The sequence below is a fragment of the Uranotaenia lowii genome, chromosome 3 (assembly GCF_029784155.1).
Source record: "Uranotaenia lowii strain MFRU-FL chromosome 3, ASM2978415v1, whole genome shotgun sequence".
Classification (NCBI taxonomy): domain Eukaryota; kingdom Metazoa; phylum Arthropoda; class Insecta; order Diptera; family Culicidae; genus Uranotaenia; species Uranotaenia lowii.
Window position 1 is genome coordinate 179,370,982 of NC_073693.1, and position 15,981 is coordinate 179,386,962.

Consider the following 15,981-nt stretch of genomic DNA (forward strand, 5'->3'; position numbering starts at 1 on the left):
CAATTGATCCCCTAGAGTTGGGTACAATTGATCCCCCTTTCAAACGGCATATTCTTCTTCTGAATTGATCGTTATGATTGCTGATTACGAAATTACTAATATTTATCCAAAAACTAATATTTATCAAACAATTGTCTGAAGAAAAGAGCAAAAATAATTAATTTTCTCTTAATTATAAAAAATAGCGCCTTTAAGTATGCAATGTTATTAGCGTCGAGACAAAGTTATAGAATTTTCTTCTTATGTCTGCTATAAATTGTGAAATGAGAAAAAACATGACCAAAATAGTCAATTAACATTCTATCTTGGGGTTTTGTTAGATTTTTAAACAAGGATTAGGGCTTCCTGAATAAAAGATCAACTCTCCTTCAAAAGGGGATCAAGTCTCCCTTAACTTCAGAAAAATCGCATTTTTTTTACTCCCACGAAAACGCTTCTAGTTCATCAACGGGTTCAAGTATCGTTCTAATTTTTGGAGCATAGAAACTTGAAGTTACAAGCTGTCAGAAAATGTCAAAGACGGCGAGTTGCTAATTTTTTCCAAAAAGATATGGTAAAAATAAGAAAAGGGGATCAAGTATCCCCACTCTCCCCTATAGATTAAATGCTAGCCAAGGAACAAAATAAACATAAATAAGTTGCATAAATGAAGGCGACTTTCTCTTCATATAGTAGGTATCTGTAATTCGCCTTTATTTATGTCATTTAAATAGAAACAACATCAAAGAAAAAAGACACGTTTTCTTTTATCAGACACCATTTGTCAAACATGAATTAACCGTTAAGACCAGCCGTTGAACATAGTTTGACTTTTCAGCTAATCAAACCAATGAACACCCAAGTCCCGGAGGATTTTTGGAGAAATCACTTTTGCCTACATCGATTTTTGTGTTTTCTACAAATGCTGCACTAACACTGGACGATCCCAAATCAGCTGGTAAAATATTTGTTCCATATCACACATTCCTGCCCATCCGTTAGTTCGCTCTCGGACTTTACTCGCGGTAGACGGGCTTAATTCAATCTAATCAGCAGTGTATTTTTTATTGTGTGTATTGCTGGCCATTATCTGGGTCTTTACAATGATAAGAGATTAGTGAGCCAATTCAAAACGAGACGGTTCTGCTGAATTCTGTGCAGTTCCTTTTGGATTTGTGTTGTGAAGTGAACGGTTTAAATATTGATAAAACCCTCAATTTCTGTGGAGAGAACTTGTTTTCACCCTTTTCACCGGACCCAGTCGTCAGTATCACAGACGGATTTGTTTACGTTTCATATTTTGTTCTCTGAGCGCGGCTCAAGATATCCATCCACGTCGAGAATGAGCAACAGTGGCGGTGCGTTTGTTCAAATTCTGGAAGCACCAGACAACTGTGAACGCGTGTCTCAGCTGAGAAATTATTTCCTGAACGCGTTCAATCGCAAACCAACGTTTATCGTCAGATGCAGCGGGCGGTAAGTTTGAGCACTAATGTTCTCGATGCAAACAAAAATGTATGTCAGTCCTTATCGAATCTGCAAGGGACAACGGCATGATCAGCATTTTCTTCATCAATTAATGCTTCTCGCACGAGGAGGTCCCTGAACAAAAGGGTAGTGTACATCTGCGCCTGAATGTATGTAGAGAAAATAAACTGTGCTATTGTACATGTATGTATATTACCACAGTTTAATCTTGCAAATTTTAACGGCTAATAAAACGTGATTTTGTGTAGCGAATTGAATGTTTGGAATTTTTAAACTTCACAATGTCAATGATTATTTTCACAAGGAAGATTGTTTAAAAAAAACTGTTGTTTTCATTCTAACGAGCAGAGATTCTCAAGTTTTTTTTTATTCAATACACAACTATGTGACCATGTACCTTTATCCAGGAAACGTGTTAATTTTCACGCCATTTCTATGAGGTGACAACTGAAGATTATTAAATGTTTTCATCAACTCGTTAGCAATGTTCGGTCATTGTAGTTTATTGTTTGTTAAAGGGTCAACATTATTGGAGAGCATGTGGATTACTGCGGGTATCCTGTTCTTCCCATGGCCATCGAACAAACTATACTGCTAGCAGCTGCTCCTACTGAAGATAACCTCATACACCTTAAAAACGTTGATTCCAAATACAAACCTTTCAAATGCAATATCAACACGTTTACGTGAGTATTAAAAAACATCAAGTATCTACAACCACCTCAGTATTTATTAAATTTAAAATAACATAAACAGCATAGATGTGCATGACTCGGATGGCCCAGCGTGGTATAAATACTTACTTTGCGGCGTGAAAGGTGTCCTAGAGTACGCCAAACCGCAAAACGCAAACGGAATGATGGTGCTGCTATCGGGGAATATACCACCCGCATCCGGGCTGTCCAGTTCCAGTGCAGTGGTCAGCGCGTCTGTTCTGGCTACAGCCTATTTATACAATGTAAGAAATAGTAAAATGTTCAAGAAAACGATTCAAATTTAAATCTTTTGTGGATTTCTCCTTCAGCTTCCACTGGAAAAACAATGCCTGGCTACCATTTCAGCTGAATGCGAACGCTACATTGGAACACAGGGCGGTGGTATGGATCAAGCTATTGCTTTTCTAGCGCAACAGGGCTGCGCACAGTTTATCGAATGGAGCCCACTGAGAGCCACGTCGGTGAATTTACCAGAAAACGCCGTATTCGTTATTGCCAATAGTTTGACTGAGGCCAACAAGGCAGCAACTTGTGACTTCAACCAACGAGTCGTTGAATGTAGATTAGCATGCAGGTAAGTTAGAATAGATACCTGTACCAACACGTGAAAAGGATCTATCTCCGAAAGTAAACAAAAACCATTTTCAGTACCTCATGATAGGCCAACAGTTGCCCTACTTAACGGGAAAACCCTTTTGAGAAAATAATATTCCGTTACATTGAAAACTCAATTTGAGTAAAGGGTCTATAAACATTCTAAAACCAGAACTGCCATCACATGGATATACAACCTTTACTCCGGAACCATTTTTCGCTATCTACTCCGCAAACAAACTCAAAATAATCAATTCGACTCTTTATTCAACATAAAAACATAGTTGCAAATGAATGCGAACTTATAACTAAAGCTAAAAACAAGAAAATAGCAAAGGGTGTATAAACAGGTTAGACAAAATATTACGTGAGCTAGGTTCTATCTACGACAGTGCGTTGTTTTTTCATGAAAATTGATATTCCTCTATCCTCACATGGGATGCTTCTTAAAAATCGTTTGTCTTTCATAAAAACCAAAAATTTTCAATGATTTTTAATTAGGGATTTAAAATAGGTTGTATTTTTTTCAAACGCGTTTTTCTTGATACGCCATATATGGAGATAGATGCTTTTTATGTCCTGGTAAAGATTTGTCACTTTATTCAACATAAAAACATAGCTACAAATGAACGCGAGCTTAAAACTAAAGCTAGAAATGAGAAAATAGCAAAGGGTGTATAAACAAGGGAGCCAAAATATTACGTGAGCTAGGTTCTATCTACGATAGCGCGTTGTTTTGTCATTAAAATTGATATTCCCCTATTCTAACATATAGAGGATGCTTCTAAACATCGTTTGTTTTACATAAAATACGAACATTTCAAGTGGTTTTTAATTAGCGATTTAAAATAGGTTGTATTTTCTTCAAATGTGTTTTTCTCGATTTGCCATTTATGGAGATACATCCTTTTCACGTGTTGGTACAGATACAATGAAATTTTCATGAAAGTATTCTTCACAAAAAGGTTACTTGTCTGACTTTAGGGTGCTTGCAAAAACGATGCATTTGAACTGGCGGGAAATCCAACGTTTCTCTGATTTGCAAAAGGCGCTGGGATATTCGCTGCTCGAAATGGAAAAGTTAACTAACGAACATCTCAAACAGCTTAGCTACAACAGACAAGAGTTGCTCGATTTCTTCGATATTAGTAGAGACGATTTTGTTGAAAACTTACTGACTCCCAACACCCGAGAGGCTGAATCTTTTAAATTACGACAACGTGCGTTACATGTATTCCAAGGTAAATAAAATCATTCGTTCCTTTTTTAAGTACCTACATATATCTAATACATAAATTTAATTCTTACAACAGAATCCATGCGAGTTCAGACATTTGTGAACGTATCTAGGGATCAATCAGAAAGAACAATACACTTGATGAAAAACCTGATGAAACAATCGCACGACAGCCTCAAAACATTGTACGAATGTTCGCACCCGAACTTGGATAAGCTAGTTGAAATATCCCAAACATTCGGAATTGGAGCAAGACTAACAGGAGCAGGGTATAACAGAATATATTTTCCCTTAAAACGTTTATGAATGTTTGATGTTTTCAGCTGGGGTGGTTGCATCGTGGCTTTGTGCGATGGTGTAGAGCAAAGCGAACAATACATCAAAGCTCTCAAAGAAACCTACTTTGCGAACAATCCCCGTGCAGATGGGAAAGATCTGTCTACCATCGTATTCGCCACCAGTCCGCAGAGAGGTGCTGAAATATACCTTCTAGATGCTATGAAAACGGCTATAAACTAACGTTTCAATTTTCTGAAACCGTAAAAAGGATCTGCTTATTTCCAAGTTACCATTATAGACATTAACTTAATAGCTACAAATCGATATATCTTCATCTTATCATTGTATTTTTTCGACTGTTGAATTTCGAAGAGTACTATCTTGCCCAATAAGTCTTATAGATTTTAAAAGCTAGCATAAAATCACAACAATGAGGATTATACTTTTTCTAGGACTTAATTGTGTTGAAGAAAAGTAAGAAGAGTGTACAAGGCTTTTTGTCACATTTGTTTCTTAAGAAACTTTTTCATGAATCAAAGTACCTACTAGAATTTTAATTAAGCTGACCTAATTAACCTGACGCTTAAAAGTTCAAAATTAAAGTTAATCACCTATAGTAACAAATCGAACTACTTATAATTTTGTTGCTTTTTATCCTCATTATGCATTATTGAGAAAACACTTAGCAAAGTTATTAACCTGTATGTTTTTTTCTTGAATCACGAATGATAAGTTTTGTTTTTCTTCGTTTGTTGGAAGTGTCACTTAAATAGGAACGAAATAAAGAAAGAACTTCAAATTTCACTATCATAGCAATGTTTTATTCAAATAAGGTATTACATATTGAGCCATGGATGAATTCATATCGTAAAAGCTGAAACGACCCAAACGTATGAGATAAATTTAAACAATTTTCAATGAGTCACCATATGCTAATTAAACTCTGTTTCACTATTTCTTTACATGCTATTAGAAAGGCATAGAAACACGCGCTTAAACTATCAAACTTTTCTTTACAGCTGAAGCCTGCTCGCTGTCTTTTTCCATAGTGTCCAAAAGTTCGAATAATTTTATCATTGCTGAAAAGAAAATTATAACAAAATTTAAAAATCAATTTAATAAATTTAACTATTTTTGAAACTTACAATATTTATCAATTTCGTTCATCATTGGTAGCAATATATCCATTCGCTGACATTTGGCCAATTGCTGCATTATCTTCAGGGGGGAATAGTTGTTGGCGGCGCAATTTTTCGCAAGTACTTGCAGAATGTCCGTTAGCATGGCGCTACCCATAGTGGCTCCCAAAAGTTCATGGAGAGGTTGATTTTCAAGACTCTGTACAATTATAATAAAACAAATTGATGTTGAACTTTGTGCGCACTCACTTTTTCTTTAAAACGTTCCGAAACATACCTTAAGAAAAATAAACTTCTCATGAGGCGTTTCCAGCTTATTCCAAATGTGGTAAAACTGAACGGTTGTTGGTGGAATTGAAGGGAATGGATTATCTGATTCAAGTTTCACCAAATCAATGTCCTAAAAATTGTAAATTACGTGAGTCTATTGAAGTGACTGGTTGAGCAAATGGAAAACTAGACTACAATGTTTTGTAATGCCCTCAAAATGAAACTGTAACACCAAGCTAAGCGCCTTATAGTCTATTTTCATAATTTAGGTATTTTTATTCATGGTTAAAATTACTTCCAAGTATTAACTTAAATGTGTCACATCGATACTCATATACGAAAATCTATAAATTTTTTTGTCTTATATTTATTTTCACAAAGCTTCCACGTTTCTGTATTCTGTGAATGTATGTTTTGTAACTTGTAACCATTATCTAAACACTATCATTTACTTTATTGTTTTTAGTTAGATTACAACGAAACCAACGGATAACATAATAACGGATTTAATCTAATTTGTATTTGAACTCAATGTTCGACTAAAAGTCGCAAATCAAATAACGAAAGAGAAGCTGATAAACAGGATCATCAATGCTTAGCAAAAACATCAATTCAAGAAAACCATTGAAAAATCAGAAGACAACACAAACACACAAGAATTTCAACGATCTGACTTACGCTCCTTTCTATGGAATTGTTCTTTTCCTGCTTTGCGGGCGGTTTTTCAGCTTCTTTCGTCACTTCTGGAAGCAAGTTCTTTGTTTCACGACATTCGATTGAACTAGTTTCCTGGTGCGATGTCTCAGGCGATTTTTGGGACAGTAAATTGGATGGAGGACTAGACGGAGTAGTTGGGGGCGAGAAGAACTGTCTTAAGCGGTTGGACACGTCTGGCGACGATGAAAAAAGGTTATCTAATTGCATATCCTGGGTTGGTTCTGCCAACCGTTCCCCAGTGTTATTGTTGAAAATTTCGTCAATAACAGCTTCAGGAATTGATTCATAATCAGATGTCGTTAACGGACTGAATGAGTTTGGTGCATCGCAACAGACTTCCGCAATTTGGATTCTTTTGAGTGGTTTCTGAAAAGCAAAATCATTCTTTGAGTACTGTATTATATTAAACTAAACTCTGGGTCTTACCTTTGAACGAAGGTGAGGAGGTTTTTGGACGAAATTTGTAATAGTGGCATTCTTGCGTAAATCATTCCAGTTATACGAAGGCGGTTTACCTTTCTGTTCTAGTAAGCTTTGTAGTTTTGCTAGATCCTTTTTTGCAGTTGATTGTTGTTTGACATCTCTGACCAACTCAAGAAACTTTTTGCAGTCGTTTATTGCACCATTGTAATCGCCTGATATTTCTCGTAAACGCATACGCTGATAATACGGCCGATGATAATTTGAATCCAATTCGATGGCTTTGTTTGCATCTTCTAAGCAATGTCCGTGTTGATTTAAATGAAAATATGCCATACTTCTATTGTGGTAATAAATAGGTTCAAACGGAAACGAGTTTATCGCTTTTGTAAAGCATTCTTGAGCTTTGAGATAGTTTTTGTTTTTCAAATGATCGTTTCCTTCAGCCTTGTGTACATCGCCGTCATGTCTCATTCGTTTCTCGATCCTAGCAATATCTTGCTTAGTTCGGTCCAAGTCTTTAGTATCTTTCGCTATCTTTAACAGATATTTTCCCTCTAGGTAAGCTTTCTTGTTTTCTCCCATATACTCGAAGGCTTGCATGCGACAAAGGTAAACTTTGACCGAACTTTTATCCAAATCAAGAGCTGCATCGCAATCTTTGAGGCAATCTTCGAACTGCTCCATTTTGAAGAAACAGAGCGCTCTATGGAAAAAATAATCAGCCTTTTTACTGTTAAGTTGAATGGCCCTGGTATACATATCGATGGCATAATGGCCATATCGTTCTTTGAACACAACAGGATCCTCGCTTTCTTTTGCACGTTTGCAGAATTCGTTACCTAATCCAAACAGACGATCTGCTTCCACCAAATCCTCACTTTCCTGAACCATGTTTGAAGTATTAATATGATTGGACAAAGAGGACTTCTTTTTCTCCGTGAAAGACTGTTCTTGAAGATACTTGTACATTTCGCCAATTTGACTTCTGATTGGAGGTGAAAGATTCTCCTGTAGAACATATCCAAACGTAAATGGACAGCAATTTAACATTGCAATCTAATTTTCTACACAAGCAAAATACGGTAGGAAATACAATGAAATTCGAAATAACCCTTAGAGATTGGTAAGATTTGATTTTTTTTTGCACAATTTCGTAATGTCTTGTGAACCAAGAGAAAAATCACATAATCAAAGAAGTTACCCAAAGGGATTGGATACAACTTATCTTTCGGATACTTATACCTAACTCTGATTTTGTATATATGTAATGAAGATAAACATTCAATAAGTATGATATTTTTAAGAAGTGTTTTACTTAACGTGACTATGAAGTTAATTGTAACTAACAGGCTGCGTAACGAAACTTCAAATTACAAGGGACAGTTACCTTCTACTAGTGACGGTTACTTTGAACTTACTAAGTATGCAGATTTATTTTTAATTACAGAGCTATTTTGTTCAACTGATACCACATAAATCGGCTTATTAATGTTGAATATGGCAGGTTCCAATTTTTTAAAGCCAACAAGCAGCAAATAAGTTAGTAATAAATAAACTTAGTACTAAATGGGTATTTATCCTAAGATATATTATCCCATTTACAACATAATATTATTTGATACATCAGGTTAGTAGAATAGGAATCCCTGGATCAAGAAGGGCAGGTAAAGCTATTTTTTATGTTTAGTTTGTATGCTCCAAATATTTTCGTAAAAATCTTGACAATTTACTTACGCCATCTGCTTGCTGCTGACGGGCCAAGGCCTCTTTTTGTTTCATTTCCTTCTCCCATTCATACTGCTCCTTCAGACATTGTTGCATTTGTTCGCATTTAGCTTTTATTCCGAGCTGGGCTTCAATAGCGTTAGACATTTTCACAATGCGATAGATTCACTAAATATTTTCAATTAAAAATACAGAAATTGCTTATTTTTGGCGAGAGAACAAACACTTGGCACTCTTTCAGTCAGTTGCCTGAACAACAAACACACGCTTCGATAATACTAGTCATAAGCCTACACGCTACGATAACTGAGCTCATTTATATCTTTTTTAAAACTCTTATTGATTTCCCATACTCAGAAAGGCTCTGAATACCTAATTGAGTAAAAAGTTGGGTCCTACTGAACCCTTGAAATATCATCAAATGTTTATAGATTAACGTCGGATTCACTAAAAAAAATGATCCGAGTTAAAAAAAAGCTTTCATTTTTTATACCCTAATCGTGTTGCTTTCGCTTATAAGCATACATGTAAATATACATAATGGAACATATTAATATTAAAATTGTTAAATTAAATCATTAACATTAAATCAAAATTATACATGTCCACGAGGTCACTTTGACAACGTTAGTCCCTCTGGATACCTTTTCACAGTACCGATAATGGCAATAACCATCTAATCGGTAAACACTTGTAGGAAATTTTTTACTATATGATTTGTCAAAACGTAAACTGATTTTCAATAGAGTTGTTTTTGACGTTTCTTACGCACACTTGTTGAGCGTGTACAGATTAGACGGGACAATTAACCTCAAAAACTCTCGATACAAAAAACGGGCAGCCAGTCGACGCACATGGTCGTTTTTTAGGTTAATTGTCCCAAAACTGAAAAGTGTTGGTGAAACAAACAGCATAATTTCACGAACACTACCAGCGGCAAATAGGACTATAGTACAGATTGTTTCTTCTTTATTTTTATAAAAAAGACATCTGAGAATGCAACAACTGATCATTACTCAATATTGGGTACAACAGTATGTTTAAATAATAGATTAATTTGGGGCTTTGGGGAGTTTGGTTGATATTTTCGCTAAAACGAAAATAATGTGTAGCACACTCAACATAACATAAAACTAAGAATTTAGGGTAAAAGCTTGAAGATTTAACCAACGGAATCGATGCTTGATCCTTTTCATTTTATGAATGATAAATCAATATAACAACAATATACGTAGAGACGTCACTTTAACAAGTGCTATAACGGAGGTTTTTAACAAAAAGATGTTTCAAAAGTCAAGAACTGTTTTAACTCAATATTATAACTTTCCCGGTTGAAACTAGGACAATAAGAGAGAACAGCAATAGGAACATCTGAAAATTTTATGGAAAGCGTTTTTCATAAATATCTACAATAAAGCAACCTTTATGAAAAAAAAAAATTTTAAATTTTATCAGCCCAGATGTATTTCCCCTGCAATATAGTGATAGGACTTGTTCGAATAAATAAAAATACGAATAATTTCATAATATACGTTTATTTTCATCTACAACTGAATGTTACATGTTCAGACATTATTAAGAAAACATACTTATCAAGAATATTTAAAAATATTCGTTGTTTATAAACAATTTTTTTCAGTAAATACTTGTATTTGTGTTTTTCTTTTCTCATATTCTGGAACAGTATATCTCTGTCCTTTGGCGACTACAAAGGGAGGTGTGAAGTTTGCATTTTTGTAACACAAACACTACGTGATTTTAAAATGTTTAGTCATAACGCTTCCCTAAAGGCCGTAGAATAAAACAAACTAATGACTTTTGGTCTTAATTCCGATCGTCATATGATTGATTGGACATGTTCAACTTAAACTTTAATTTTAGTTCTGGTACCTCGATTGTTTTATGGAAATAAAAGTTCTGTCCATTCCTCACCATAATGGTTTTTAAAACTGTTCGGGAAACGGCCTATAGAACATCGCTTCTTCTATATATCCTACATCAACCTAGTGTTAATGTATTGTATTAGTTTATACTCTTCTAAATGGAGCCGGTGGCCTTAATGGTTTTTCTTTGATGGACCTTATTGTTCAACATTGTTGTTCAACGTAAATGCAAATGCGTTTGTTTAGTTACGGTTGTAACCAGAGCCATTGCCCGCAGCAGCAAGATTTTCGCGAACACTGCAAATATAAAAGAAAAAAAAAATTAAAGTAAGTTCTCTAATGCGTTCAAACAAGTTCTATGACTCAATTCACATTTTATTAAAACTACAGGGAAAAAACACATCACTTATCACTTTTGTTTATTTTTGTAGTCCCTAAAAAATCTTGAAGCTGTTGCAACCTTTATAGAAAGACTTGAGATTTATTGTTAATATTATAGCCTAAACAACAAAATCACTAGTCTTCCATACAAAATGAAGCAAGATTCCATGGCGGTGAACGTGGACCAGTTAAAAACAATTTGAATAAAAGACTTTTTCTGATGAGACTCACCTTTGCTGTAACATGTACTGAGCGGCTTGGATCTCTTTGGGTGTTCCAGTAATGGTGATGATGCGATCTGTTGATCCTGGTAAAGCTTCATCAATTTGAATGAAAGCATTTGATTCATTTCGAATACGGCGAATACGACCACCACCCTTTCCGATAATGGCACCGGCCAGCTGTAAAATAAATTGATTTAAAACCATATTTGATGTTTGTCTAATTCAGCGAACTTACATCTTTCGGTATTGTCACTTGCGTGGACGTTTTATTGTCCATATTTCCAGTGTTTCCGGCAAAGTTTGCCATGTTACCGTTACCCAGATTATTCATGTTGCCCATGCTGCTACCGGATCCTCCCAGACCCATAGCGCCTAAGTTAGCCATGCCAAGACCATTGCCACCTCCAAAGTTACCACCCGCCATGGGGTTCCCATTTACGTTATTCGATGCCCAAGGATTAATAAATTCACGCTCCCTATCAAAGAAAAACATCATCATTATCTTTCATTTCCAAATTTGTTTAAAAGCGAAAACTCTACCTCATAACTCCACCACGCTCCCGATCCGATCCCCTATCGTAGCCACGGCCAATTCCCTCTCTTCGGCTGTTGCCGTTGTCACGACGATCAAAACCGGGTCGTTCATTACGGAACCTGTTGTTGGCACCTCCGCCAACTCCGTAGCCGCCGTACTCATCCGCATACAGGTCATCGTAGTTGTGCGGATCGTAATTGTGCACCGGACCTTTGATGGGGGTTCCCTTAACCAGGTTGTGTATTTCGGTCAGTGCTTGTAAGCACTGTTCTTCCGTGCCGACAACTTGGGCAACGCGATCCGTACTCTGCGGAGCGATGTTGGAGAAGATTTTCAAGCGACATCCCAGTTGCTATGAAATGAAGAAGAAAAAAGTTGATTTTACATTCTACGACATTCGAAAATTGCATGTTGCGCACAGATTCTATCTTTATTATTATTTGTTATTATTATTTATTTCTTATCAACGGATCACATGTTGATCCAAATGATTACTTAAAATTAAAAACATAACATTAAGTCGAACTATGGGGTTCTCAAGGCCCGTATCACTTTTCTTCGGAAAACATCCCTCGAAACGTCGAAGTCAAAATGCGCCGAGAAACGGTTGAACGATCTCATTGCGCCGATGAGGGCGCTGTTAGCTCCGTAATTGTTCATTCGAAGGGGAATGTACAACTGAAGATCCAGATTTCTAAGACCACGGGGTCGTACACTAGGCGGAATAGCCTCCAGTAGCGTGGGACAGTCGATTCGCGATGACAGGAGGTCATCTATCAATGTTAACCAATATTTCATCAGACAGATTTTTTAAAATTTTATAAAAATAAATAGATACCTCAATGATGCCTAGTTTTGCTATCAAATTAATTTCTACATCAAATTTTATTTCCGGTTTGCTGTTGATACTAAAATTTGATCTCAGCTGGGTATCGAATAAAAATATATGAAACCTTAATTATGCCTCTTGCTCTCATTCAAAATTTTATAGCAAAAGATGCTATCAATTTACTACTGTTGACAAATGGTCTCAGTTTGCGCATCAAAGTCTACTCGAGTTTTTCAAATTCGACTTACAAAAGTTTTCATAATTTTACTATAGTTATAATACAGTTGCTAGAAACAGTTATGAGCAAGTGAAAGTCTGCATTTTGTAAAATTAAGGATAGCTAAGAAACAGCAGCCCTTAATTATTTCTCCTCCTGTTCAGTAGTTTTCAGCAAAAAGAATAACTTCGTTCGTGCGCATTCAATTTTTTATTTCTATTTTTTAACAGTATGATTCACCAGAATAAGAGCAATTGTTGATAGTCCTGTTCAAATTTTTATGATTATTGACGATAATCTAAAATATTGTTTTAATCAAATAATACCCAATAATAACCAAGGTTGGGGAAAACCCGATTCTTTTAAAAAAGTGTAAAGCTATTAGAAAAAATATTACAATGTCGTCGATAGACGTGAATTTTTGTATGCCTCTCTGAGCAACGTGTGCTAAAAAAAATTCCGATCCAACAGCAAGCTGCAATGAACGACGCTTATTTCTTTCTCTTCATGGTTCCGTCCGCTTCTTGCAGGACAAAGAAAAGACGGAATCGAAAGAGAAGAAAATTGAATAACTTCAAGGATAAATGGTGCACCTTTGCTTCCTTTTCAATGTAAGCGACAGAAAGTAAAAAAAAAAGGTTAATGGTTGAGCAGATGATGTGTGCTGCTTCGAATCTACCGCTTTTGGAGACGAAGAAAGAACAGAAAAAAGCGGGCATAAGAATCAACGAAGCAGCTAACAGAAGAGGATGGGTGCATGAGCATATGTTTCAGTTTTGTTTAATGATTATTGCTTCTCGTTTTAAGTTGGTGGCTTTTGAAGAATTTACAGCCACATCGGACAATCTTTGCAGTAAAATGCCGTGCGGTACGTAGGTATGTATTCTGCTGAGCCTCTACAACACACATGTAGCTGACGACATCCTGTTCCAGAGGACTTGTGCCGCGTGAGCCCTATCCTATAATATAAGAGTAGTGCTTGTCGAAGCGAATTGGAAGAATTGACAAAGGGAGGAGAGCAAGGCAGTAATTATTGCAAGCTGCTAGATGATAAAAATCAAACGAGTCATAGCCGTTTTTACCATTTTTCCGATGGCCTAACAATCAAAAATTATCATTGTAAATTAATTAAAATTGCATATCGGTTCGTTTTACACATCATTCTGTGGCATTTCATTCCAGCGAAATTGAAATACCTATATTATTTTATTCCAAATAAGTACGATTCTAGGATTTGGTAGATCAATTAATAAGACAGAGACATGTCATACTTTATATCAATCCACCCAGAAAAAATATGAAAATTCGATTTTTCTTTGTTCAGGAATCGCACTCAAGAAGCATAGTCACTCACTGCTTATCCAATCGATTATCGAAGAGTCTCTCCCTAGCTGCTTCTCCGAGCTTTAAGTGCACGACATTATTCAAATACTTATCAACTAATTGAACTTTCACAACCGATTCACTCTAAACTATGCGCTGTAAGCTGTCTACCAAAAATTTGCCAGGAATTTATGCTGAAGACACTGTGGTGTGCTCCTCACCAATTGGTGTTAATCCTGGCAGCTACTCGAACTGTGTTTCAGTAAAATTCAACAATATGTAACAAGGACTAGAGTCGGACGAAAACTGAACGAGGAAAAAGGTGTTCAGCATGATAAAAGCGGATGCGCATGCTCGTGCTTTGCCTTGGCGCTCTCCCTCCTTTACGATATCCGCTCTCTTGGTTCGTTCTTATGAACTGAACTAAACTGTGTGCTGTGCTGTGTGACTGGAGATGAAGTTCATGTCCCTGTGCACTAGGGTGTGGTTTGTTTCAGATATTTTTAAAAATGTCAAATATTTTTTATAAGGTTCTAACTTACAACATATCTTTCGGTGGTTTCTTTTTCCACATTAAGACATAAGGGTTTTTTTTTAAATCCAAATGGAGAAATTCCGAAGATCGACGATCTGTTTTCGACCAATTTTATAGTTTTTGGTCACAAAGGAGTAAATCCGAAATTCGTAAAATATTATTTCACTGTATGAAGCATATACTTACAGTTTTTTAGTTATTTTTTGTGTAACAAAAAACGAAATATGAGATATTGCGAATTTGGTCCTCGATGTGTAAGTTATGTTTCTACTCCTGAACCGCTGCTTGAAAAATCAAAGGATCTTTTTCAAGATCTTTACGTCAATCGATCAATACAAGATTACAATTATGGTCCAGGAATATTGAATAGTGACAAGTTCTAACCTGAATATATCAAGTCAAATGTGAACATTCCAAAATAACACAGAAAAATTAGTTTTAAGACTCAAAGATCGAAACTTACCATTACTCAATTTGATTTTTTTTACTTAGTTTTGCTAATATGTAATGTAATGTGAATATATCTGGCAAGTTTTCTACAAAATTCAGGCCGGACTTGCCTCGAATTTTGCAAACGAATTTTTTTTTTGAATATCCGGACAAGTTCGGATAAAGCGAGGCAATCTGGAATGATTAGTCTAACGGATAGGAAATCATTGCTACAAGACTTGGACACTTTAGGAGGCAATGTTTGTATTTTTATTTTTCAAAACTTTGTTAAATTTTTACATCGACCTATTTTTTAGAATAAGCCGCACCCTATTGTTCAGGATGTTAAAAGAGAGAATTTATGATACCTTCGAGACCAATACAATCATGGGGGTACCACACATTGCTCACGGAATTAGTCAGTCTGTATCCTTTTTCTCCCTTTCGTCCATCATCGTCATCATCATCATCGACGTCTTGAGCGATCTATCCGATAATGACGGAACAGATGCCACTGGCTAAAAAAGGCCGGGTGGTTTGTAACAATGAATAAAAAAAAACAAGAAAAAAAGGAAACGATCGACGACATGATCTACCCATTGAGGCTCACTTTCTGATCTATATTTGTAACGAAAGTACCAACATACATGCAAACGAACGTACTCTGTCTGTAGAAGCATTGGCGGGCCCATTTCCAAATTAGACTCTGCTGCAGCATTACAAACACAACACACTGCCTGCCTGCATGGAAACTCCGCGACCGTAACCAACCTACTTTAAGTTGCGGTTCACATAATTACCTGTTTCCTGCTAAAACATGACACACAAGTATCAATAATTACCGAGAGCCAGGAGAATTAAACCGTATGTCCTTTGATCGACAGCGAGTACACATATGACATGATTATTTTTTCACAATATTTTACCGTTTGACCGATATCAGTCGGGGAAAGATGACCGATACATGGGGGATACGGATTGCATTTTGAGCATTTTTTGCGCAATCCACCAAAAATGGTTTTACTCGCGCTGATGAGGTCTAGTGGATAGGCTGGCGC

General features: G+C 36.1%; 3 protein-coding genes across 4 annotated transcripts in view; 1 reads left to right on the top strand and 2 right to left on the bottom strand.

Annotated features, from left to right (window-relative positions):
• The first annotated feature begins 972 nt into the window (after positions 1 to 972).
• LOC129757776 (N-acetylgalactosamine kinase) lies at positions 973 to 5,633 on the top strand. The gene is made up of 7 exons (XM_055755077.1): positions 973 to 1,455; positions 1,986 to 2,153; positions 2,224 to 2,425; positions 2,492 to 2,757; positions 3,762 to 4,018; positions 4,091 to 4,283; positions 4,338 to 5,633. The coding sequence occupies exons 1-7, from the start codon at positions 1,322 to 1,324 to the stop codon at positions 4,531 to 4,533; spliced, it is 1,416 nt and encodes a 471-aa protein (XP_055611052.1). The 5' UTR covers positions 973 to 1,321; the 3' UTR covers positions 4,534 to 5,633.
• On the bottom strand, positions 5,093 to 8,839 carry LOC129757775 (RNA polymerase II-associated protein 3). The gene is made up of 6 exons (XM_055755076.1): positions 8,577 to 8,839; positions 6,846 to 7,850; positions 6,381 to 6,785; positions 5,710 to 5,832; positions 5,439 to 5,631; positions 5,093 to 5,372 (listed from the first exon to the last, which is right to left on the bottom strand). The coding sequence occupies exons 1-6, from the start codon at positions 8,712 to 8,714 to the stop codon at positions 5,287 to 5,289; spliced, it is 1,950 nt and encodes a 649-aa protein (XP_055611051.1). The 5' UTR covers positions 8,715 to 8,839; the 3' UTR covers positions 5,093 to 5,286.
• A 1,247-nt stretch (positions 8,840 to 10,086) lies between these two features.
• The window catches only part of LOC129757777 (heterogeneous nuclear ribonucleoprotein K homolog), a 42,253-nt gene continuing 36,358 nt past the window's right edge, over positions 10,087 to 15,981 (bottom strand). For both annotated transcript variants that reach the window (XM_055755078.1, XM_055755079.1), the window contains exons 7-10: positions 11,596 to 11,942; positions 11,291 to 11,531; positions 11,063 to 11,232; positions 10,087 to 10,747 (exon numbers count right to left, since the gene is read on the bottom strand). In XM_055755078.1, coding sequence (XP_055611053.1) covers positions 10,693 to 10,747; positions 11,063 to 11,232; positions 11,291 to 11,531; positions 11,596 to 11,942 — 813 coding nt within the window. In that variant the 3' untranslated portion in view covers positions 10,087 to 10,692. The remainder of the gene's footprint in view (positions 10,748 to 11,062; positions 11,233 to 11,290; positions 11,532 to 11,595; positions 11,943 to 15,981) is intronic.